The 25,329-nt window shown below is 42.2% G+C and overlaps 1 protein-coding gene and 1 non-coding gene across 2 annotated transcripts in view; one reads left to right on the forward strand and one right to left on the reverse strand.

Moving 5' to 3' along the window:
• Positions 1-1,996: 1,996 nt before the first annotated feature.
• Positions 1,997-25,329, forward strand: part of Ccdc148 (coiled-coil domain containing 148) — a 169,314-nt gene continuing 145,981 nt past the window's right edge. The window contains exons 1-6 of the mRNA XM_051166767.1: positions 1,997-2,101; positions 12,687-12,790; positions 17,612-17,694; positions 17,907-18,055; positions 19,191-19,286; positions 19,364-19,545. Coding sequence (XP_051022724.1) covers positions 17,685-17,694; positions 17,907-18,055; positions 19,191-19,286; positions 19,364-19,545 — 437 coding nt within the window. The 5' untranslated portion in view covers positions 1,997-2,101; positions 12,687-12,790; positions 17,612-17,684. The remainder of the gene's footprint in view (positions 2,102-12,686; positions 12,791-17,611; positions 17,695-17,906; positions 18,056-19,190; positions 19,287-19,363; positions 19,546-25,329) is intronic.
• On the reverse strand, positions 10,320-10,455 carry LOC127207768 (small nucleolar RNA SNORA17). Its single transcript, XR_007832975.1, has one exon. It is a non-coding gene; the product is annotated as a small nucleolar RNA SNORA17 (small nucleolar RNA).

Here is a 25,329-nt window from a genome sequence, read left to right on the forward strand (position 1 = left end):
CTTTCCTAGAGACAGGCCTGCTCTCTTCGGTGCTACTGCAGATGAGTTCACAGGAAGCAGGTCCTAAAGCGGATTTGGGGGTGCAAGGTGTTTGTCAGGGACCGTATGAAGTGAGTGTGGGGGAGCCAGTAAAAACTAAGGCAGCAGGAAACTGAAGTACGTTTTTTCCATATGAGCACATCTTGGGTTGGGGCCAGCTTGCTTTCGGACCCGTACTGCTTTGTCAGAGGTCAGGGGCTGTCTGTCCTCAGAAGGGTGTGCCTTTAGACAAGGCTGTACTCTGCAGCCGAGTCCAACACCAAGGGAGGTGACTGCAGAGGCAGCTTGCACACCGGGTTCCCACAGGAGTACGTCACTCCTGGAAAGGGTTGAGGACCTGGTTGGTACCCTTGCACGTTCACCACACTGTATCACTTACAGTAAAAGTGAGGAGGAATTCATTCTTCAACTGATGCCCTTCTTTCCTCCCAGAAAGGTGAGACATCTGCCCTTTCCTGATCACCAGGTATTTACCAGTTGGGGCAGTTGCATAAAGGAGGGTTAGGAGGGAAAAGAGAGGGAGTGACCAAGAACAAGAATGGTGTGGAAGAGCGACCAGGGAGACGGGTTTGTCAGTAAAGTGTTGGCCACACAAGTGTGAGAATCCAGCTAGACCCCCAGGGCTGCATAAACACTTGATGTGCCAGTGCGTGCTTGACCCCAGCACTGGGAAGGCAGCGACCATCTGATCAGTGGGTTCCAGGTTCCCATGAGAGACTCCGTTTCAAAACACATGGAGGTTGGCTCTTGAGAAATGACACCAGATGTTGACCTCGCACCACCACTTGTACACACACAGACACAGACACACAGACACACACACACACACACACACACACACACACACACACACACACACACACACCATAGGAAAAATACCCTGAAATATAGAGTTATAATATCCACTCCTGGTTATCACTTTTGAAAATAATTAAGTGAACACATCTCTAAAAATATTAGAAAATCGGTCTGTAAAATTTAAACTGTTTCTTATATTTTGACAGATACAGGAAGCGTGAATAGGAGAGATTGGCCGTTCATGATGATTCAGAGGAATGACAGCTCAGGTATTTTTTTTTCCTACTTCCATCTGTCCTTTTTGATTTATAGCATATTATGCAGTTTTGAAATGATACAAACTTAGAATGCTGATTTCTAAAATTCTACTAAGGAAGACTGGTTTTGCTTACACGAAATGACTGGCCAGTTCTGCATGAGGCCTGTTTCAATCACAGATGGGGACAGGACAGTGCTGCCTTCACAGTTCTTGTGCTGTGCTCTTCCTGAAGATGTTTGTATCTTCTTAGGCCAGACGTTAGTTGTTCATATTGATACAAGCGTGAGTTTTTGTTAGAAATTTTTAGGTTATTGTGATCTATGCCTTGGTTTTAGTGGACCTCTTCCTGTGTTTTCTCAAAAAGGTTAATCTACTAAATTCAGAGACGATATGTCTTTGGGTAGAGAGTATACAAGTATTGAACATACTTAGAATCTTATTTGAGCTTATTTGAGCTATGACATATTTAACGTTAATTTTAAAAGCTTTTCAAATTTAACTTTTTTGAGTTAGAAACTTATTGATGACCTCAATATCCTCTTGTATAGTTTCATTAAGAGAGATATGATGCTTAAATATTTCCTGTTGGTGCCTAATATTTTAAAAATGTCTGAAATGCAAGTAAATTGAATAGCATCATAATTTCTGGCATTGGCAACGTTAACCTCACACAGGATTGCTCTTTCCATGGAAAGCGATGTTATATAGGACTGCAGCGGCCTTGTTCTTCTAGATACAAAGTATTAAGTACACCACGAACATTGCAACCATCTTTTATTTGCTTTTAAAACTAAAAATATGACCTAACCTCAATATTTTTTGCCTTAACTACATTTTGATTTTGAATGATGTGACATTATTTCTATGTCATTTTTCTGTTCTTAATGAAAAGCAGATATTCTGAAAAATGGGGTGAGACGTTCCAAGTATAAGCCAGCTGACTACGACCAGTTACGCGCCTTAACCAATGCTAGGAAGCTAGCGTCTGCTTCCACAGAGTTGAAGGTTAGTGGGTTTTGTTTTTGTTTTTCAATTTGGTAAACTGAACTGCTAGGAGATATGATAGTATTTACATTAAAAATAAAAAACAAAGCTGGGTGCCTGTAATCCTCAGGAAGGCAGAACTCTGTGAGTTCGAGGCCAGCCTGGTCTACAGAGCAAGTCCAGAACAGCCAAGGGAACACAGAGAAACCCTGTTTAAAAGAAAAACAAACAAACAAACAAACAAACAAACCAAAAAACTAAAACCCAACCCCTCCCTCTAAAAAAGGAAAGAAAAGGGAAAACAAATGACTGTTCAGATTGGTTTTAGAACTATTAACAGTACTGAGTAGCAGCTACCATTCACTGTCCTGTCAGCGATGTGGCATCATTTACATGCAATACAAACTGTTAGTAGCATCATTATTAAGCTAGATTAAACTTCATTTTGGGGTAGACAGATTCATTAGCTTTTAACAATTTTCAACTTGATAGGAAAAGTAAAATATTCTGGCAAGTGCTGGCCATGGTTTATTTTCTGATTGAGTGCTCTTTCTCCAACACCACATAAATATACCCTCGGGTATCTTCTACTCTAGAATTTTCTCCCCCCCTCCTCCTCAAATAAGTGTCCAATACCATGAAAATGGCAACATTGACTAAATTTGAAGGGGCCATGTGCAAACGATCATGCATAGTATTTTAAGCTATGTATCGCAGAGGATTACACATATGGCATATTTTTCTCTTGCAAAGAATGGAGTTCATTAAAAGTAGCATTTTTGTTATTGTTGCTTGGTTGCATCGAAGAACTTGGTGAAACAGGATGTCAATTTAGAAGTTTTTTTTTTTTTGTTTTATATTTAATGTTTTAGGGTTTGGTAGTTTTGTGTGGCCTTTATTATTCATATCTTTTAAAAGGCCATTCTTCCCAGTGCAAAGCACATGTGACACTTTAGAGACACCCCATCTCCATGAGCTTTATCACTACAAACTCAAGTGAGAACTTAACAGTGTGGGGCCTGGTTTGCTTGGTTCAGGCTCGACTGTAAACTATGGTCACATTGAGCAGACATTCCAAGTAATTTCATAGAAAAGCCCCGTGGCTATCTTGTTGGGAGAACTGTCCATGACTTGTGTTCTGAGACTTCACAGAGTTAAAATGTGCACATACAAGCATACATACATGCACATTTAGTATGTATTTTATTACCTTCCATTATAAGCATGAATATGACATACTATATATGTTTCCTCCTAACATTTTGCCACATTATCTTTGTATTAGTTCCTATGTTACTCAACCACCACAGACCACAAAGTTTAGGCTTTGCCTGTTACTTAGCTTGCAGACAGAATGTGACTGGCATAGTGGGCCTTACCCTTCTGGAAGGCACTATTTGCTGGGATAAAGAGATCTGTCAAATAAGCCCAGACATAAGATTATAGTAAATACAAACCTCAACAAAGCATGCTTCCTTCAGAATTCAGGAAAGGTGTTTTCTTCAGACACCTCACTGGACTTGAGATCTCATTGGACATCAGTGAAATATTAACTAAGCAGAGCTTGCGAGACACCCCAGGGTGCAAACTGCTTGCCATGTAAGCATGGGACCTGAGTCTCAACCCTCGGCACCCACCTGAAAGCCTGATGTGCAGTCTGTACCTGTGACCCAGGCCTCTTATGGTGAGATGGAAGGCAAGGGAGGAGAATGCTTAGAGCGCAGGCCAGATAGCCTGCCCATGCAGCAGCAGACAAGAGACCTCGTCTCAAAGAAATTGGAAGGCAACAACAGACACCCATGGTCATCCTGTGTCCTCCAGAGCTCGTGCACACCTGTTATATGTGCATTACACATGTAGGTAATGTAAGGCAGACAGATAAACAGAGAGAGAGAGAGAGAGAGAGAGAGAGAGAGAGAGAGAAGAGAAGAGAAAGAAAGAGAGATGGAGAAATTTTAAAATCTAATAAATCTTAGCACTCAGGAAGCTGAGGCAGGAAGATTGTGGCCTTAAGGCCAGTCTACGCTACACAGCAACATTCTGTCTCAAAAACAAATATATAAAAAAGACAAGTGACGTCAGTGGATGAATTGAAGATGGTAAAGCTGTGTGATTTGTCTTTAACTCTGTTATGTTGGAAATTCTGCTACCGTGAACTCTTTAGACAGAGGCTCTTCTGTGTGTTAGAATCCTCTATCCCATAGGATAAATTTCTAGAATTGTGGCAAAATTAATGAATATTTTTAATGTGTTGAGAGATCTACCAAGTTTTCTTCTGAAGTAAAAGTACTGCAAACATATCTGCTACATCTTTGTTAATATTAGAATGTGTAAGCTGGACGAGGTGGTCTATGCCTGTAATCCCAGCACTCGGGGAAGCAGAGGCAGGTGGAGCTCTGTGAGTTCAAGGCCAGCCTGGTCTACAAAGTGGGTCCAGGATATCCAGGGCTATACAGAGAAACCTTGTCTCAAAAAACCAAACCAAACCAAACTAAACCAACCAACCAAAGAAGAATATGTAACTATTTGTTCCTAGTTTTATCCATCCATCCATCCATCCATCCATCCATCCATCCATCCATCCATCCACTCAGCTGTCGGAGATGATCACGAAGACACTCGGGTTGAATGTTGATGAATTAGCTGAGTGTTAAGTTCAGTATTTGGCCAAGGCTAATTTCTGTTTAATGATACGATCCCTATCTGAGGCTACATGCATTTAAGACCTTAATTACTAAAAGCTTTACATTTTTAACATTAAGTACAAGACCAGAAAATGTTCCCCAGTGCCAGCTGCTCGGTGTCACCTCAGGCCCCTGGACTCACACGTGGGAGGCGATGCAGCTGCTTCCCGCAGCTACCATATTAAGTTGCATTGTTGACCTTTTTGTTTATAGGAGAACATAATCCCCCCAAAGTCCTTTTTTTCTGTTACATACTTTCTAGAAATAATGGCACGTAAAATTTGTACTTTGGTAGATTTCTGTGATGATTGAAAATGGCTCAGTGAGTCTTTCGCAATCACTCTGTTAGGTTTTTGATTCCAGGTTTTCATGTGCACAATCCATAAGATGAGGAAGGGCCCTTGGAAAGCTGCGGTGCCTCAGTTGCTGTTTCAGGTTAGGGTCAGTGAGGATGAATGCATTTTGAGAACTGCTACAAAATTTTCTAACACTTTCATTTTTCTTCATGTAATTTACATTTTATTATATTGTGGATTAAGGAAGATGTGTTAAGAGTGTTATTGCACATGAGTTTTGGAGTTTTTCTCTTCTCATTCAATTTAGAGACTTCACATTGACATTTTGCCTTAATTTACTTTTTAAGATGCAAATAATAACTAAATAGAGTTTCCTTACCCAGGTCTTAAATAGGATTAAATAACTTAGAATTAAATAAAGCTCTTAAAATCCATTTTAACATTATGGATGTTTGTGTGCCAAACAGTCTGAACTAGCTACAATTACCAGCGTCGTCTCTGGTAGTCTTACTTATGTTATTACTTACATTCTTATAAAATATGTACGAGCTCAAAGAGCGCATCCTATGGCGTATAGATAACAAGCCACTCTGAGTGTCTGTACCAGCCGTGTCTATTTCCTGTTCACTACTTATGTGTTCAGCTTTTACTGTCATTGTTAATTAGACACAGGGTGATGTTGGCACATAGACCCAGGGGGAAAATGGCAGGTCAGGCTAGACCTTGACTTCTCAGCCGCCTGCCGGGATGTTGTCACTGACATGGACGTGTGAGGTAGATGTGATGCCGTCCTCTATAACCCCTGTGACACTGAGCATGCTCAGATTCAGATGCTAGGTGAGACTCGGAAGTAAACATCAAGCCTTCCAAAGAGCCAGCTCTAATCTGAAGTTGTACAGTGGATCTGGGCTGGAAACTGAGGCCAATTTTTGGTACATTGTGTCTCCATTCACAATTTATTAAGTTTTAAAGAAATCTTAATAATTATTTTTATATAAGGTTCTTTGTTTAGGATGGATACGTCTTCTGCTCAATTCAAGTATCCTTCCATGAAATCTTTTTAACCTTATAGGAAGTTACCCATATAACTGCAGTCGGTTTGAACGGTGGTCTGACTCACCATGTGACGTCATCCAGCCTCAACAAGGATCAGCTTTGGCCACAGTTTTGCTTATGATCCAACCACACACTCCCCCATGCTAAACGCTCCTGAAGGAAATCATTGACATCATAAACACGCATAAACATTTAGTATATTACTTTAAAACAGTAGCACTTAAAAGCCCTACCATTCCACCACTATGTATGAAATGTTTGTTTCTCAATAACTTGTATTATCTAGTTAGTATTATTAGATTTCCTTGATTGCTTCAGAAGATTTTCTCAAAATTTATTCAGATAGCATCTAAGTACAAGCCAGACATGATGATTCACTTTTGGTAGGTTTCTTCCCCCCTGCCCCTGCCCTGCACTGCCCTCTTGTAGTTTTATACTTTGTCTTGAAGAAGTCATTATTGGTCCTTATAGTTCCTCACATTTTGAATGATGCCACCTGTATCATTTCATGTCATCTAACAAGTTTTTCTCTTTGTACTTCCTGTAAATTGGTAGTTATATCTAGAGAATTGATCAGATTCAGGTTCAGTTTACTTTGGAAAGAACATTTTCTGATGGAACTTTTGTTTTCCAGTCTTTTTCTATTGTAAATGGTGCTGTGGTGAATAATTTTGTACACCTTTGCCAAGATGCTTTTCAGATACATTTCTATAAATGATGTTACTAGGTCATAGTTAATCAATGAAGACATCTTATGCATAGCCATGTTACCTTCTGTGGGCTTGTATCAATTTTTATTCCCATTAGAATGGAAGAGTGAGCATGTGTCACCAGAGCCTCGTGGAATGCTTTGTAAAGCCACTGGCAGCCTGGCAGATGAGGAATTGCATCTTATGGCGGTGTTTTTATTTGCATTGTGTTGACAGCTCTTTATTGATAGTGCTCACAGCACATCCCAGTGAATTTTGACAAGTGTGTAAGCACATGTAGTATAGCTTCAGCTGTGCACTGCTTACAGATGTTCATTTCTGAACTTGGATGCTCTGACCCATGAGTCTTCTGTACTGTTTCAAAAGGCATTGTTGGGATTTCATATGATACATAATCAGAGTAAATCAGATGCAGTGGATTTTTGTTTTCTGATCTTTCAAGGAATTCATTAGATTTGACATTTTTACTCAAAGTATTTTAAATCATCACCATTCTGCATAAGTTATCATCCACCTTAAAAATAGTTGTATATAGCTTATTGCTCCATAAAATGGATTCAAATCATCTAGCAATCTCTGTTGATGAAGATACAATTTTAAATCTTTGAGTTCTTTTAAAGACTTTGCTTTTCTTCATTTGTAGCCTGAGGATAAAAGTAGAGTCGATGGCTGAATTTCCAAAAACAAAGCAAAAACAAAAAGTAAGATGTTGTACAATGTATTGGAAGTGTCTAGTGAAAAATAGTAGCTTGATTTTTGACTTTTATAGTCTATTTAATTGGCCTTTCCCTGAGCCCAAAGGCAACAACATTGATTTTTTTCCCTTAAGCTATAAAAAATATGTTCACATCTTCCACCAATGTGTTTTAATTTTTTGTACAACATGGACCAAATATGTCAAAGGAATCTAATTTTAAAATTGTATCTGTTGCAAGAAACTTCAGAGGCTGTAGATGGGAAGAATTTGAAATACATCTTTAGACATTCTTAACTGAAGTCCTAGTGTGCCAGCCTGTAGAAATACCCCATTCCTTAATTTTTTTAATAGGTAGAAAATGTACATTTTTTTAAACCAATGTCTCCTATCTAATTTTTCTTAAACTTCATAAATATAACACTCTCAAGAACTTCTGTGGAGAAGGTTTGATTTTGTCTTTTTGAAGTCATTCTTTGGATTAATTTGTTTGCCCATGTCCTTAATTTTGAATCAGAAACCAGGAGTGCGCAAAGATAAACTCAAGGTTAAAGTAATCAGCGAACAGCAGCTGGAAATAGCTTGCATTATGAGATCCCTTTTTGGAACTTGTCCTCTCAAGTTTTCACATCTTCCTTATTGACGTTTTGCAGCTATCAACGTATTGAAGTGGTTCGGTAGCGGAGAAATTAGGAAATATGTATATTTTTGTCAAGTTTCTGATCCCTACTTTCTTTTTAAAAGATTTACTTGTACTGTTTTTTAATCACATGTATATGTGTCTGTGTGGGTTTGTGTGCACAGAGGCCAGAAAAAGTTGTCAGAACCCCCAGAGCTGGAGTTATAGGCACCATGTGGGTGCAGGGATTTGAACCCACATCCTATGCAATAGCAGCTGGTGCTCTTAACCACTTATCTATCTCTACAGCCCTAATCTGTACATTCATACATATTTAAAAGTGTTAACGTGAAATGCAAAGTTTGGAATACGCATGGCTATAGACAGAGTCTAATCAAGGTTCAGACACTGCTGGGGGTTTAGAGTCAAGCAGCCTTCAGTGCTGGAAGAAGGCTGTGTCGATGATTGAGTGAAACATCAGAGGGTTGTGGGCCAGTGTAGAGGTGGACAGCCACTCAAGTCATACCACCCTCAGGTGAGAGGGATGGAACAAAGCAATAGGGAGGTAGAATTGCACATGTACCACAATCTTACTTGTCTCCTCCTCCCCTCATACCCACCTCCCACCCTTGCAACCTCCCAACCAACAGAGAAAAAAAAAGATCTCATTGTGGAAGCTGTAGTGTATCACAGTGTGTCTCATAGTATATGCTTTTGTTTACACTTGTTTGGTTGCAAATGTTCATTGCAATGAGTCATCGGTCAGGCACAAGGCCTCTGGTTTCTGCCACTCTATCAATACTGGAACTTCACTGGACTCCTCTCAGACACCCTGATGTTTCCCTGTGTCATGGAGGTCCCGGAGTTTTGGATCTGCAGGACTGGTCCCTTCATGCACTTCAGGAGTTCATAGATGGGGTGGATGTTGGGGTGGGCCAATTTCAAGCCTGGATCTGGACCTGAGAGGTGTGTGAGCTGGTTAGTCTGGTGGCCCTCGGGCAATCCCTGCAACTAGCTCTACCCTGCTGCCCAGGCAAGGTGCAGGGCCTGCTCTTCTGAGTGTTGCAACCAATGAGGGACATGGTCAGTGTCCCCACTCTCAGGATCCTAGAACCAGCTCTCTTGCCTGCCATAGATGGCAGGATGAGGTAGGGGAGCCCTGAGGGCTGCCTTGTTCAAGCCCCTGCCAGGGTCAGCTCTACGGTGCTGCCCAGGTGAGGTACAGGGCAGGTCTCCTGCTCACATGACCCCAGGACCAGGTCTCCCGCCTGCTGCAGGTGGTGAGGGGCTGGAGAGGAGAAGGTTATCTTTTTCTCATCCATGCCACTGCATGGGAGGTGAGTGGTAGGGCCAGTTCTCCCACATGCTTGCATCCTAGGGGTGGCTACTCCCACAGTGTGTGGGTGCTGCTCTCTCAGGTACTGCAGCTGACTAGGCATGAGGTCAGCTTTTTTACCCTCCCACCCCCAGGGCCAGCTCGCCCATGATGCTCAGGTGAAGGGTGGGGCCAGATCTGCACAGCCCTCAGATATCAACATGTCCCAGGGTGACAGCCCAGACCCGGATGTTCACCTGGCTCTCCTACCCTCATGCCCTTTGGTGATAATAGACCCCTGCTGCTGCATGGGGAATGGACCCAGATGTAGCCCCCAGTGGCAACACACGTCAGGACCACACCGTGGTCCCAGGTGGCATCACCCACTGTTCACATCAGGCTGTTCGTCACTACCCTCGAGTCTCCGGTTCTGCCTCTCTTCCCTGTGCACACATCCTTCTGCTTCTCTTTCTCTTCCACTTCTCCACCACTTACTTGCTCCTTTTAGTGGTGCCTGGGGTCTCTGAGTGTCCCAGTCATCCCAGGAGTGGTCCGAGGAGTGCTTTGCCCCGCTTGTGCCTGATGGAGCTGGACAGGGTCATCTCTGGCATGGTCTACCCCCCCATCCCCCCACCAGGCCTGCGCTGCACTATCCTGGTGGTCACCTGAGGCTAGCTCCCTGCCCAGGCCCCATGTGCCAGTCTGGTGGTCATTTCAGGCTGGCTTCTTGCCCTGCCTGCTCTGGTGGCCTGTCTCAGGCTCACTTGCACCGGAGGCCTGCAGTCCCAAATGGAGTTCTTCTAGTTTCCAGCTTTGTCCCCTTCCTTGGAGCCCACCCAAGCCTACCTGATGCCAGACTGGTGGGCATCACAGGTTGGCTTTTTCAGATGTTTACAGGTCAGAACACAGGTCAGAGCGTAGTCATAGCCTCTTTCCTCTCTGCCATCTAGGAACACACATGTGACACAGTAGCCACACCTGCAATGCCTCTTATAATGAGGGTTCAGTAAATACAACCCAACACCAAGGACCTACGATTGTGATGTTTAAAAGCTTTGTGATTTTGAGCAAATCTTCTGGCCTTTGCCATTCTTATGTCTAAAATAGGAATAATGCTACCTAAGTGCCTTGTAGGGAACATGTGTCCAAAGTGGGGACAAATGTATGAAAACTCTCAAAAAGTCTTCCTTGAGATTGAAGTTTGGGGTTTACTTATTGCATAAAAACCAGAATGGTACTGCTGGAGAGATGGTTCAGGAGCTAAGATCACTCACTGCTATGCCAGGGAACCTAGGTTTGGTTTCTAGGATCTGCACGGTGGCTAACCGTCTCTAATTCCAGTTCTAGGGGATCTGATACCCTTGTCTGGCCTCTGCGTGTACATGTGGTACACAGACATAAATGCAGGCAAAACACCCATACACATAAATAACAATAAATATTTTTTAAAAGCAAGCAAAAAGTAAACAACAAAAACAATAAAACAAACAAACAAAAAAAACCCCCACAACAACTTCACATTTATTTTTGCACATCTTAAACAGGGTTCTCAAATTGGCCACTATCCTAAACCCTTTTGTCTTTCTTCTAATTGATATTTTGTTTTTGTTTTTGTTTTTTGAGAAAGCCACATACTCTTGGTTTAGCTAAGGCTAGCCTTGAATTCATGATTCTCCTGCCTCCATGTCCTGAGTGCTGGGATGATTGGCAGGCACCCCGTGCACAGTTCTCCTCTCCATGGTATTTAATTCAATACTTATTTTAGGTGGATTGTGTGTTAGAAGATGTACCGGTGATGATTGTAAAAACAGAAAACCTTTCTTTTGTGGAAATATATTTTTAAAATATGCACTTTTAGCATGTATTTTGAGCACATTCACCATTTTGCTCCTCTCACCAACTCTCCCGCAATCTGAAAAAATACATTTAAAAAAATTTTATTAATTTATTCATATTACATCTCGATTGTTAGCCCTTCCCCTGTTTCCTCCCATTCTTCCCTCCCTCCCACTTCCCCTCTTCTCCCCTCCCCTATGTCTGTGATTGAGGGAGACCTCCTCCCCCTATATATGCTCTTAGAATATCGAGTCTCTTCTTGGCACTCCTTCCTCTGAGTGCCGCCAGGCCTCCCCATCCAGGGGACGTGGTCAGAAAAGGGGCACCAGAGTTCATGTGAGAGTCAGGTCTCACTCTCCACTCCATGGTGGAGAATATCATGTTCGTCGGCTAGGTCTTGGTAGGGGTTCGAAGTTTAATGCCTATATTCTCCTTGGCTGGTGCCTTAGTTTGAGGAGGACCCCAGGACCCAGATCTGCCTGTTATAAAGTTCTTATTGTAGGTTTCCAGGGACCCTGTGGGTCCTACTATTTCCCCATTCTTCCATGCTACTCTCGCCCAGAGTCTCAATAGGATGTCCTCTCTTCTGACCCACTTTTTTGGTAAGTAAAGTTTTTCATGGTACGTATCCCTTGGACTAGTGTTTTGATATAAGTGAGTATATACCGTTTGTCTCTTTTTGCTTCTGGGTGAACTCACTCATTATGATAATTTCTAGATCAATCCATTTGTCCACAAATTTCGGGAATTCCTTGCTTTTATTAGCTGAGTAGTATTCCGTAGTGTAAATGTACATAAAGAACTCAAGAAATTAAACACCACAAAACCAAACAACCCAATTGCGAAATGGGGCTTGGAACTTAACAGAGAATTCTCAACAGAGGAATATCAAATGGCCGAGAAACACTTAAAGAAATGCTCGTCCTCATTAGTCATCAGAGAAATGCAAATCAAAATGCCGCTGAGATTCCATCTCACACCCATCAGAATGGCTAAGATCAAAAACTCAAATGACACCACATGTTGGCGAGGATGTGGAGAAAGAGGAACACTCCTTCATTGCTGGTGGGAATGCAAACTAGTACAACCACTTTGGAAAGCTATCTGACGCTTTCTCAGAAAAATGGGGATAGGGCTTCCTCAAGACCCACCTATCCCACTCCTTGGAATATACCCAGAAAATGCCCTACCACACAACAGGGACATATGCTCAACCATGTTCATAGCTGCTTTATACACAATAGCCAGAACATGGAAACAGCCTAAGTGTCCCTCAGTAGAAGAATGGACTAAGAAACTGTGGTACATTTACACTATGGAATACTACTCAGCTATTAAAAAATACATTTTTAAAAGCTCGAACACTGCTACTCTTTTGTTCCTCCTTTAAATGTAGATCAGAAAAGCCGTGGCGACCTCAAAGGCGGCTAAAGAACAGACGCTGATCAAACAACACACACAGGTGTGGTGGCAGGAGCAGGAGCGGCTGAAGGGAATCAGGTGAGGCTGGGGATCCACCCCCCCCAGGTGAGAATGTGTGTGTAGGAACCCGTAGGAGTTCCCGTGATCGACTCACAGCTATAGTGCCCAGTCTTAGTTAACGCACACAATCCGAATTGAGAGTCCTTTGCCTGTGAGTAACATTTTCTTAGCTTACTCTGGAAGGCAGGGAGTGTTGAATACGCTTTTGCTTCCCAGTGGGGTAAGGGACAGTCATCTATATCTGCCACTCATGCCCTCCTTTTCACTTGCTGTCCCAGGCTCGGCTGTGTGTGTGTGTGTGTATGTATGTATGTATGTATGTATGTATGTATGTATGTATGTATGACATGCTGACATCGGCCACATGCTTCTCTCCATATAAAGCAGAGACTCCTCAGGGGCAAACGTCACAGTCATTGTTTCATCCTGGGCACACAGAAGGTTAGTAGATGCTCTCAAGACAAGGGAACCGAGGACTTCAGGATGCTCTGTGTTGGCTCCATGTTGCACCATGACTCACCCAGCTTTATTTGGATCTTGTCACTATTTGTAGCAGACAAAGATGAATTAAGACAAAATAATAGTTTGATATTTGATCTTAAATATAAGCTCTGAAAAAAATTTTCTTTCCAAAAATAAAGAACCAAAAGAAAAAGCAGATGTCTTTCTCCACCTTTGAGGCTTGCCCATTTGCTCTGACAATGCAGTATTTATAAACTCGGCTTCTAAATAAATGTCATTACATGTTCTCTTAAGAAGATAGAGCACCGTTGTGGGCTCAGCCTAAGTCAAGTCCCCGGACTCTATTGCCTTTGCTTTGGACTTGTGGAGCTGCTTACTCTGTCCTGTGACCCCCACATGCCCGGTGCAAGGCTCATGATTGTATGTTGAAACTTAAAAACCAGAAAAATAAAGTGCTATAAACTGTACAACATACTAAGTCTATAAAAACCAAATTTGATACACCAAATCCTTCGAATGTCACCTCTAATAGAGAAAAAAGTATTCAAGGCCACTGAAATGAAAAAAAGAAAAACCACTTTGAAAAAAAAAGAAAAAAAATACTTTGAAAAATTGCATAACTTGAAATGCAATAGTAAGGAAAGCGACTTGTTAGCTTTAATCTAGCAGTCACCGACGGGGGCACAAACAAAGGAAGACACTGGGAAGGCTTTGCTTTTCTTCCCCTCCCCCCCATTTTATAAGCCTTGGCTTTTCTACTACATCTTCCCTATTATGTGGACCAAGATGATCTTGAGCCAGACAGGTGAGTCATAGGCACAGCATTATGGAGACTCATTCTGTTGGCTGAGCCTGGAGGACACAGAGATGTTGGAGGCGAGGATCTCTCCAGCGATGATGACCCCAGGGCCTGCAAACTTATAACAACTAAATACTGAACACGAAAGAGTGCCAAGATAACGTTCTGTGTTATTCTAGAATGTCAGGTAATTTTACTGCATATTCAGAGAAGTTAAAAACTAAAAGCAATAGGAGACCCCTTAGAGAAATGGCTGTATGTATGGGAGTGAAGGGACCTTAAACAAATTAGTAGTTTAAAAGCAGTATTAAAAAAAAAAAAGAGCTGTATTTGTCTACCTCAGAAAACCTGCCTGGCATGAGGGATGGCACCTGTCATCTCAGCACTCAGGACACTGAGGCAGGAGGAGTGCTACAATTTCAAGGCCAGCCTGGGTTAAATAGCAAGTTTCAGGCTAACCTGGACTACAAAGTGAGACCCTCTCTCAAAAAATATATATTAAAAATGAAACACACACACACACACACACACACACACACACACACACACACACACACACACAAACCTGTTCTCCCTTTAATAAGGAAAAGATTCTTATGCTTGACCTAAAGACCTCATTGAATGATCTCAGACCTACAGAAGACAAGGGGTACAATGATGTTTAACCTCGCCTTGATAACTGAGTATATATCAGATAACATAGCTAACAGCTACTGTGCTTAACCTCAACCCAGACAATAACCATACTATTGCTCTCCTGTGGCTGCTGCTGAGGCTTCCCACTGAGCTGAGAGGGTTAAAGTGTCTGCAAAAGGCAAACAACCTAGCATGTGGGAAGCTGGGATGGAAACTGGTATTTTTTCCTGTGTTTCATTATCTTATAGCTGACTGGCTCCCCCCCCCCCCCAAAAAAAAAAGGTTTCCATTCACATCAAAGTAGATCTAGTTCTCCAGCCTTGCTAGTCAAAACCAAGGGAAGATGGGCTGGGATATAGTTCAGTTGGTAAAGAGTTTGAGAGGGAGGCATGAGGACCCAAATTCCATCTCTACTACCCAGGTGATAAAAGGCTCATGGTGGCCCACACGTGTTCCAATGGTGTGGGCACAGGAGGATCCTGTCCAGCTGAGCAGGTAGGCTCCAGGCTGAGTGAGAAGCCCTGTCTCAAAGAGTGAGGTAGGGGGCTGGAGAGTCAGCTGTTAAGCTCACTTGCTGCTCTTGCTGAGGACCCAGGTTAGAATCCCAGGACCCACAGGGAGTCTGGAAACTGTCTGCAACTCCAGGCCCAGGGGATCTGAACCCTTCTTACTGCATTTGAAGGCACCAGCCATGTACAAGATGCACCTACGCACATGTAAGCAGGGTGCACATACGTACATGTAAGCAGAACACACAAACACATAAACTAAATAAATCTTTAAAAAATTAAAAAAGATAAAGTGGAGAGTGATTAAAGAAGATGCCTAATGTCAACTTCTGTCCTCTGCTAGTGTGCATGTATGTACATAGACATGTATACACACACACATGTATGCACAAGTTAGGACCTTAAAACCTTCACTTAGAGAACTAGATAAAATTTCCAAATATCAAATTTGTTTAATATTTAAAGTTGTAAAATTTTATCTGAAGGTTGCCGGGCTTACTCAAATCATATGCCCCATGGTCTCGCTTACATGTTCCCAGGAGCATTTGCTGTTGTTTCCTTCTGTGACATAAAGTGAGCTTTGGTGCAATCATTTGCAGATGATTTGCTATATGACTGTCTGCAATGCAACTGTTTGCAGACTACTCGCCTGATGAAGGGTGCATCCGAGTTTAGCACAGACCTCAGCATGGCCTGAGAGTTCAAAGATCTGGGTGAGGAGTTGGCTCCCCTTAATCACCAAAGTAGCACACAGCTCCCCCCTTTTGGCATATTATGGACCTATTGTTGTCTTCTCAGTACCCCCCACCCCCCTCCGAAAAAAGAAGAAGCCAAGCTGGTTGTATGAGTGCTATGTTTGTATGTAAAACAAGTCTGTTCTAAAGTGAGTTCTGGTTTGTCTTCATAAAAAATGCACCCAACCCATCCCAACCCGCCCACCCAAGGGGGAAAAATGCCAGGAAGTTTTGTTGAAAGCCTTTAATTATGGCAACCAGAAGGCAGACACAGGCATATCTCTGAGTTTGAGGCCAGCCTGGTCTACAGAGTGAGTTCTAGGACAGCTGGGGCTACACAGAGAAACCCTGTCCCCCCCCCCCACCAAAGAACCTAAAACAAACACAAATGAAAAACCGAAAGACCAGCCATGCTCAACATAAGAGTTGCAGATAAGCTCTTAGAAACAAAGGATTGGGGGAGGGTTGGGGGGGGTCTCAGTGGGGAGGGCCCAGAGGGGAGAGCCCAGGAGGTAGAGCGCTTAGCTAAGCAAAAGGCTGAGTTTGATCCCTAGAAACCAGGTGTAAAACAGGCTGAGAGTCCAGCATGCAATAGTGATCCCAGCGCTGCAGAGGAGAGGACAGATGGCTCCCTGGGCTCGCCGGCCAGCCAGTCTAGCCTACTGGGTGATCTACAAGCCAGTGAGAGATGCTGTCTCAAAATGGCAGACAAAGCCTAAGAAGGAAAGACACTGAAGGTTGACCTCTGGCCTCTCTGTATACACACTCAAACACATGAACATGTAGACACACATGCACATACATATGCATACCCTCCCCCCATTTCTGGAAAAAGCTACCCAATGGGAAATACAGAAGTATCATCACAACAGCCTTTCACCTTTTCACATATATAAATTGGCCTAAAAGGTGATGACACATGTACATGTCAATACTCACCAATATTACAGCATTAGTTATGAAAACTATTTGGAAATAGTGTAAAATATCAGTGATAAGCAAAATGACTTCACAAAAACTACAACATGAATTGTTAAATATGCTGTTCTTCCAACTATATAAACACATGTAGTCAAAGAAACTTATTGTGAAATGAAAAGAACAATCATATTAAAGTATTATAATAACTACCATTTTCTCATGCCATTTTAATATTAAGGTATACGCTAACAACAAGTCCTGGATTCAGTTACACAAACAAGGGGCAAAAATATAATTGTGCTGAATGCCCACCTAAAGGCTATTATGATTTTACTCTAAAAATGACTGTATCTTTTAAAATTTAGTAAACGATTATAAAGATTTATTGATCATTCCTAGATAAAAACAAAATGTTCTTCTGCTCCCATTTGCCTGACTTAGACAATGGCTCTCCTTGTAGGACCCGGCTGGCCTCTCTCCTCCTCTTCAGCTACCATTCCTACTGCTTGTCCCTTGTCTCCAATCTGCTGCCTTGGGAGTCTTTCTGAGCTGAACACTGAACAGGTGGGGTGGCTTTCAGGTGCCTGGGGGTGCTTAGTGTGGCATGCTGCCAAGTCCTTGCAGGGAACACTGCTTGTGCTGTTGTTTCTGCCCATGTTAGGAACTCAGTGCATGGCTCGAGTAAGCGAGCAGATGTACTAGGCCAAATTCAATGGGCTGTCCCTGCCCCACTTACTTATGACTATAAAGAAATTGATTGAGGTCATGTCTGTTTCAGATGTAAATTGGAGTCTGAAATCAAATCTTGTCTCAATGAGGAGAGCATTGGAAGTGATTGTTTCTGTGAGCTTATGAATTTTGGTGAGTGTCTTTTTTTTTTTTTTTTTTTTTTTTTTTTTGAACCTACATATCAAGGGGAATTTTATTTGGAACTATGAAAGTGGGCCCCTACTTCATGCTCTTTTAAAAGTAACACCTGTCTGGCTTTTTTTCTAAACAAAGATAAAAAGTCAATGAACTAATAGTCTGTTCTTTACTTAAAATAAGAACGTGTCTTATTTCACTTCCTACAGAGAAAGAGCTGTCAGAACAGTGGTGCACATATCTTAAGGCTGTGGTCTACCCTATTCATCAACTGACAAGAGGCCTAAAGAGACAGCGCCACACCTCCAAGCATGTACCCTGCCATAAGGGGTTTAACTCAGCAGTGGTTCTGGAAGAGGTCAGTATGTTGTCTTTTAAAAACATCACGTTGGGCTGGAGAGATGCTTAGTGGTTATGAGCACTTGGGTGCTCTTTCAGAGGACACAGGTTCAACTCCCAGCACCCACATGGCAACAACTCACCCCTGTCTGTAACTCCAGTTCCAGGTAATCTGACAACCTTTACTCAGACATAAATGCAGGAAAACACCATTGCCCATAAAATGAAATAAAAACATAATGTAATATTTCACTTTTGTCCCAAATAGAGCAGTTGAAGCAAATACTTGCCTTGTGCGGTTAAGTAGAAACTCCTCAATGTCAACATTTGCTTGAATATGTCTAGGCACCCTCATTGTGACTCATCCTTCTGCCTTCATCCTTGCCCCTCCCGCCAGCACATTTTGAGATTCTGCCCCAGGACAGGGAAATCAAGGTGTCTGCCTACCGAAATTCACCCCAGGCTCTTCCTAGTCCTTACGCCCTCCTCCTTCAGTCACATCTCTCGCATGACACTGTCCCCATTTCATGTGAGCTTGGTCCCACAGAGGCTGACCTTCTTGCTGTGCCTTTCACATGTCAAACCTACTCCTTAGGATAGCTATGTTCTCAGACCGATGGATGGTACCTTCTCCCATTAAGTCTCCATTGTTCCTAGCCGGCCACCCTGTGGTTCACACTTCTTTCCTCCTCCCCTGCATGCCTCTTGTGTGCCTTTGTTTACTAGCTTGCTGTGGTAGGTGAAGGATCTGAACTTTTGTCTCCCCACTTGTCAGCTAGTCTATATTGCTACACTGCTTTCATAGCTAGTACAAAGCATTAGCTACACCTAGCTATAGACTACCAGGAAGATTTCTTGAGAGCAAAAGTGTGACTGAAGTCTTCCAGTCAAGGATTCCAGACACGGAACAGCACTGCTGTGACTCTTACGTGGTGAGCCCTATTTTGGTGAAGGGTCTGGAATCCTCACTGAGACTTGTTTGATGAGCCTTGGCTGCCTGGCTGCTCTCTCCTTCGTAGATCTTCAAAAGGATTTTTCCCTCCTCTAATTTTCACCCCCGCCTGGCTTCTGAGACTGTGTCTTTCAATAGAAAGGACCTTGGGTGAAGTGCAGTACTTTACCCGCTGCCTGACCACATGCCACACATCCTCTAGGTTGACTTTGTCAAGCAACAGTCCAAGGCTGCCTTTGGCAGACTTAACGAGGAGCAACGGAAAATAGAAGAAGACCTTTCGGACTGGAGTGTGACGGTAGGTGTGACGTAACTGGCAATTGACTCGTTCACCCATTTTTCAGTTTCGTTAAATAAAATAATCATTCCTTTCAGTTTCTAGACTATTCTTCAGAAGAGAAGGCTGACCTGCTCCGCAAGCAGCCCATGGAGTTAGAAACTTTGGAGTGCCCATACCCCGATCTGAAGTCGGCAATCCTTAATGAGTTCTGTAACTTTACAGAGAAATACCAAGAGAAACTTGAAGCTCTTGATCTGCAGTTAGAAGACATACGCAGGTGATCCATTAGAACTCCTTGACTCCCGAACGCTGAGGTTGATTTTGTGTTCAGGGCTGCTATGCTTCTGACTTAGTGCCTTCTAGCTGCACGTGACTGTCATAGGGTCAATATAGCTGTGCCCTAGTTTGTTGAATAACAAGATTCGGTCATATTTTACTTTACTATCTTACTTTCCTGTGGTGCTGGAGAGCTAACCCAGGGCCGTGCACATACTTGGTGAGTTCTATTACTGCATTATACCTTTGGCCATTGGTTTTTGAGGCAGGATTTCACTTTGTACCATACTAGCTTGGCTTCACTTGCGGTGTCCTCTGGTCTCATACCTATTGTCTCCTTCTAGGCCTTCCAAGTGCTGCTAGAGTTACCGATACACACCATACACCGAACGGGAAAGAATATTGTATGTTTGCTTTGCTTTTTCTTGCTTTCAAAATATTCCCTTCATACCAAGGCTTATAAGAGTTTTATTGAGCCTGGTGTGGTGGCACACACCTTTGGTGCCAGCCCTTGGAAAGCAGAGGCAGGTGGATCTCTGTCTCTTCTGGAAAAGCGGAAAAGCAGAAATCTCATAAATCCTACAGTATTCTGTATGTTACCCATAGTGCTTTAAATATAAATAATTATGTGTTTTATTTGATGAATGTTTATTAGGAAAACCCTAATAGACAATGGTCTCTGCTAAGCTCTTTTGAAAGAGGTTCAAGAAGAAGGTTCTAGATGAGGCTAGAAGATGACCTTGTCTCTTAGAAGACCAGCAGTATTGGGGAAGAAATACTCACACACACACACACACACACACATACACACACACACACACACACACACACATTTGGTTAGGGCATACATGTATGTATGTATGTATGCCCTAACCAAATATGACTTACATGCAGACATTAATAGAAGAAAAGAGGAACATGTGGGTAGTGAATGAGAAAGTACTGGTAAAGCCCAGTGGGTTTTCAGGAGTGATTTCTTAGGGGAAGAAAGATAACTTGAATTTAAAGGTGGTTTGTAGCAGTCATCTGCAGCTATGAGCACAAAGGCATACAAATAGACTAAGTAGCAGAGTGAGTGACATACTTAATTATAACTCTAATTGAACTTCCAGTTTATCCGGATCTTGATTTACTTTAATATGATTATCTTCCTTTTTGCTTCTTATTATTGGGTCTTGAAAGAGTTCTCCTGGTCTGTGTATGTGCATATCTGTGGGAGTGTACACTTTATTTATTTATCAGTTTAGTTTTTGGTTTTTTGAATCAGGGTTTTACTATGTAGCTCTGGCTGTCCTAGCACTCACTCTGCAGACAAGGCTGGCTCAATAGAGACCATTTTGAGATTTTAGAAAGCAGATTGCAGTTCTAAAATTAAAAGAACAAAACAAAACAAAAGTTGGGGCTAGGTCACAGTTGGATGGTGACATGATGAGAAATCATGAGGTGTTTTGAGAGCTGGTCATGCAGACATTGGGCACAGAACATCAGAGGTCATGTTCAATGAGAGGTGTAAGTTTGCCCAACAAGAGTCCAGTCAGTGTCCAGGAACCCGGAGGCATGTCAGCAGAATATTTGGATGACATTCAAGAGGTCAGAGTGAATGGTGAACTATTATTTAAGTTATGTGTGTGAGTGTGTGTGTATTTGTGTGTCAATGTGTGTGTGTGTATATGTATATGGGTATATGTGTATGTGTGTATATTGTATGGATTTGAACTCAAGGCCTCATGCTTGCTCAGCCAGTGATGTACCAATGAGCTCCATCCTCACCCAAGAAATGGAGTATTTAGAGACATTTTCCAACTTCATCTTTTATATAAGTGACCTTGAAGCTCTTAGACCAGTGGTTCTCAACCTTCCCAATGCTGCAACCCTTTAATACAGTTCCTTATGTTGTGATAAAATTACTTTCATTGTCACTTCATAACTGCAATTTTGCTACTGTTATGAGTCATAATGTAAATATCTGATATGCAGGATATTTGATAAGCAGGCCCCTATGAAAGGATCAGTCAACACTCAAAGGAAACATGACCTACAGGTTGAGAACCACTGTCTTAGATGGTGTTGAGCATAAGGGAGAAGTGAGAAGCCCTGGTTCATGTTGTGGCAGGAGCATGTTGGCAATTATTATGCTTAATGATGGTGGGGGTGGGGTACAAGAAAAGATTGGACATATAGGAAGTTATTGACCTGTCTCAAAATATAAAGTGGGGAGTGATAGATATCCACCATCAGCTCTGGCCTCTATGTACACACACACTCACACACACACACGAAATCGTTATATTGGGGAAATAATATGTCTCTTCAGAAGTAACATTGAAGGAAAAAAAAATCATTAAAGTGAAATAAATATTTGACTTTAAGACTGTTAGATATTATTTTTTCTCTTCTTATTGGTAGCAAAACCTTCAAGATTATCTGTTCTGGATGGCGTTTTGCCAAACACATTAGCAGATGAGATGACAGTGGTCTTGATCAAGGTAGTGGGAAGACTTGAGCTCTTGGACACCATTTGGGGGTTGAGCCAAGGCATCTGCTCATAGATTTTCTTCAAGAGTTACAAAAGTAAAAGCCCAGGGAACTGCAGCTGCTGTTGCCTCCTTCACTTGGCTTGCTCGGATTGGGAGTCTAAGAAAAAGGGAGTGAGCAGACTATGAGGGGGGCAGGCATCAGGTGCCCGGGCTCCGACATGGTGAGTATAAGCAGCCACGAAAACACTTTGGGCTTTGTGAGTTCAGAGTCTGGGAAGATCTGGTCTAGAGTTATACTCTGTGAGTCATTAACATGAGATTGGATGTGGTCACCAAAGCAATGATTCAGGAGGAAAAGAGGCCAAAAACTCCGCTCCAGACATGTGAGCAGGACAGTGTCAGAGAAAAGAGGGAGAAGCAACAAAAGGTAGACAGATAGGCAGACAGGTAAATGATAGATAGATAGGTGATAGACACTCAGATAGATGATAGATAGATAGATGCAGATAGTCAGATAGATGATGATAGATGATTGATAGGTAGAAGATAGAGAGATAATAGATAGATAGATGATAGACACTCATAGATGACAGATAGATGATAGATAGATAGATGATAGATAAATGACAGTCAGATAGATGATGGTGGATGATTGATAGACAGAAAAATAAAAGATAGATAGATGATAGACAATCAGATAGATGATAGATAAGTGACAGTCAGATGATATAGATGATTGATAGATAGATAGACAAATGATAGATAGATGATAGATGACAGTTAGATAGATATGATAGATGATTGTTAGATAGGCAGATAGAAGATAATAGACAGATAGATAGATAGATGCAAAGAGACAGAAAGGGAGACAGATAGAGGAGGAGAAAGTAGCCTGTGATGACCCACTGAATAAATGCTGCATATGTCAACAAATGACTGAGAGCTGTTTGGCTCTAAAGGAAGATTGTTGGTAGCCATTTTCATTGAAGAAGACGATGTAAATGGCTGACTGGAGTGGGTCTGAATGAGTGGGAGGGGAAGGATAGAAGAGAATTAATGAGGACAACTTGAGACTTTTTTTTTCTGCCAAGGAAAGCAGGATCTCTTTTTGCTGTTGAGCTCCCTGCTCACTTACATTTTAATTTCAATTAGAATGGGAGCAATAGCAATGTGTTTGATGCTCATGGGGATAATGAGGTAAGGGCTAAACTTTAGGGGAGAGGAAAGATAGGAAAGAGGAGGGAGGAAAGGAAGGGGGAAATGTGAGTGTATGTGTGTGATAGAGAGAGGGGGGAAAGGGGGAGGAAGGGAGGGAGGGAGAGGGGGAGGGATGGAGGGAGGGGGGAGGCACTGACTGAGGGATGTCTGGGATTGAGGAGGTTTGGCTTAGCACAGGAGATTCATGTGCTGTTATAACTGAAGTGGGGGCAGGTGTTGCAGAGCATGTGGCTCAGATGCTGGGTAATGAGATGCCACAGTGTCCTGGAAGTCCTCAGTTGTAATTCTAAACACAAATGAGTCAGAAACTTAGGAACCTCTCTACTTACAAAGAAATGAAAAATAAAACAAGACTCAAATATTTACCTTATGAGAATGGCCAAAGATACAATAATTTTACCCAGGGTTAAAAATAGTATGAGGGGAATGGCTATTTACATATGACTGGCATATGATATTTTTGAAAGCCAGAAGATATTTCCCAAAGGTCACAATGGCACCAGAAATCTTTATATGGGGCCAGGAACATGATTCAGTCAATAAAGTGACTAGAGTCAATAAAAAACAAGCATGAGGACCCGAGTTCAGGTCCCCAGCAACCACATAAAAGGCAAGTGTGATGACATATCTGCAATTCCAGCACTGAGGAGGTAGACACTGCAGGATCCCTATAGTCTAGTGGCCAGCTAGTCTTAAACAACTGGTGAGCTCCATGTTCAGTAGGAAACCTTGGCTCAAACTATAAGATGAAAAATGGCCTGGTGTGGTGGAGCACCTCTTTAATCCCAGCACTAGGGAGGCAGAGGCGGGTGGATCGCTGTGAGGCCAGCCTGGTCTACAAAGTGAGGCCAGCCTGGTCTACAAAGTGAGGCCAGGACAGCCAAGGCTACACAGAGAAACCCTGTCTCAAAAAAAAAAAAAAAAAAAAAAAAAGAAAAGAAAAGAAAAAAAAAATGAAGAATGTCACATATCCAATATCAGCCTCTGGTCTACATACACACATGGACATGTTTGCAGACACACACACACACACACACACATCTTTATATTGAGAAAATAATATTTATCTCATAATAGTGAAAGAAAAAAATCACTAAAGTGAAATAACTATTTGACTTCAAGCATGTTAAATTAATTTTTTTTTAATCTTACTACTAGTAGCAAAATCTTCAAGGCTGCCTGTGTTGGTTAATGTGCGAACTTGACACAAGCTAAAGTCATCATGGGAAAGGACCCTCAGCTGAGGAACTGTCCCGTCACATGGCCTGTGGGCATATCTGTGGGCCATTTTCTTGATTAGTGAGGGACTTGGGAGTGCCTGCCTCATTGTGGGTGGTGCTGCCCTCAGCGGGTGGTCCTGGGTTCTATAAGGAAGCAGCTAACGGTGCTAAGGAGAGCAAGCAGTAAACAGGACTCTTCCATAGCCTCTACATCAGCTCCTGCCTCCAGTTTTTTGTCTTCCCTTTATGACAGATTATAGATAGTAAGATAAAATAAATTTTTTCTTCCCAACTTGCTTTTGGCTATGATGTTACCACAGCAATAGAGAGCAATCTAAGACATTACCTAAATAGCCAAGCGTCAGGCAGCAGGGACATCTGGCACGCTGTGTCCATACAGCACATGGCTACACTGATTCTAATCCATAGGGATTTTTAATGACACAAATAGCTGTAATATGTGTTATGTAAGTACAAAGCAGGTCACAAAGCAGGCTATATAATATAAATTCTCTCGGTATTTCTTAAAGTATGACATCCACATCTGTACAAACACAGAAAAAAAGACTGGAAACCCAGTTGTTCAAATAAATAATAACCATAGTCACCCCAGGTAGTGAAATTATAAACATTTTGACATATTTGGTTCTTATTTTTTAAGGCAAGTCACACATTCAAAAACTTAAGTTAAAAGTTCAATAGATCATCAATCTTTAATGAGTACTGATTGCATGATGCGACAAGTACCCATGACATTAACCCTTAGTTTATCTCATTTCAAGAGGTATGTTTTGTCAGGTGAGGTACCCATTTGTAAGCTTGGCTTTTGGGAGGCAGAAAAAGGAGGTCTGTGAATTTGAGATCTGCCTA

This window comes from Acomys russatus, chromosome 24 (assembly GCF_903995435.1).
Source record: "Acomys russatus chromosome 24, mAcoRus1.1, whole genome shotgun sequence".
NCBI classification, from domain to species: Eukaryota; Metazoa; Chordata; class Mammalia; order Rodentia; family Muridae; genus Acomys; species Acomys russatus.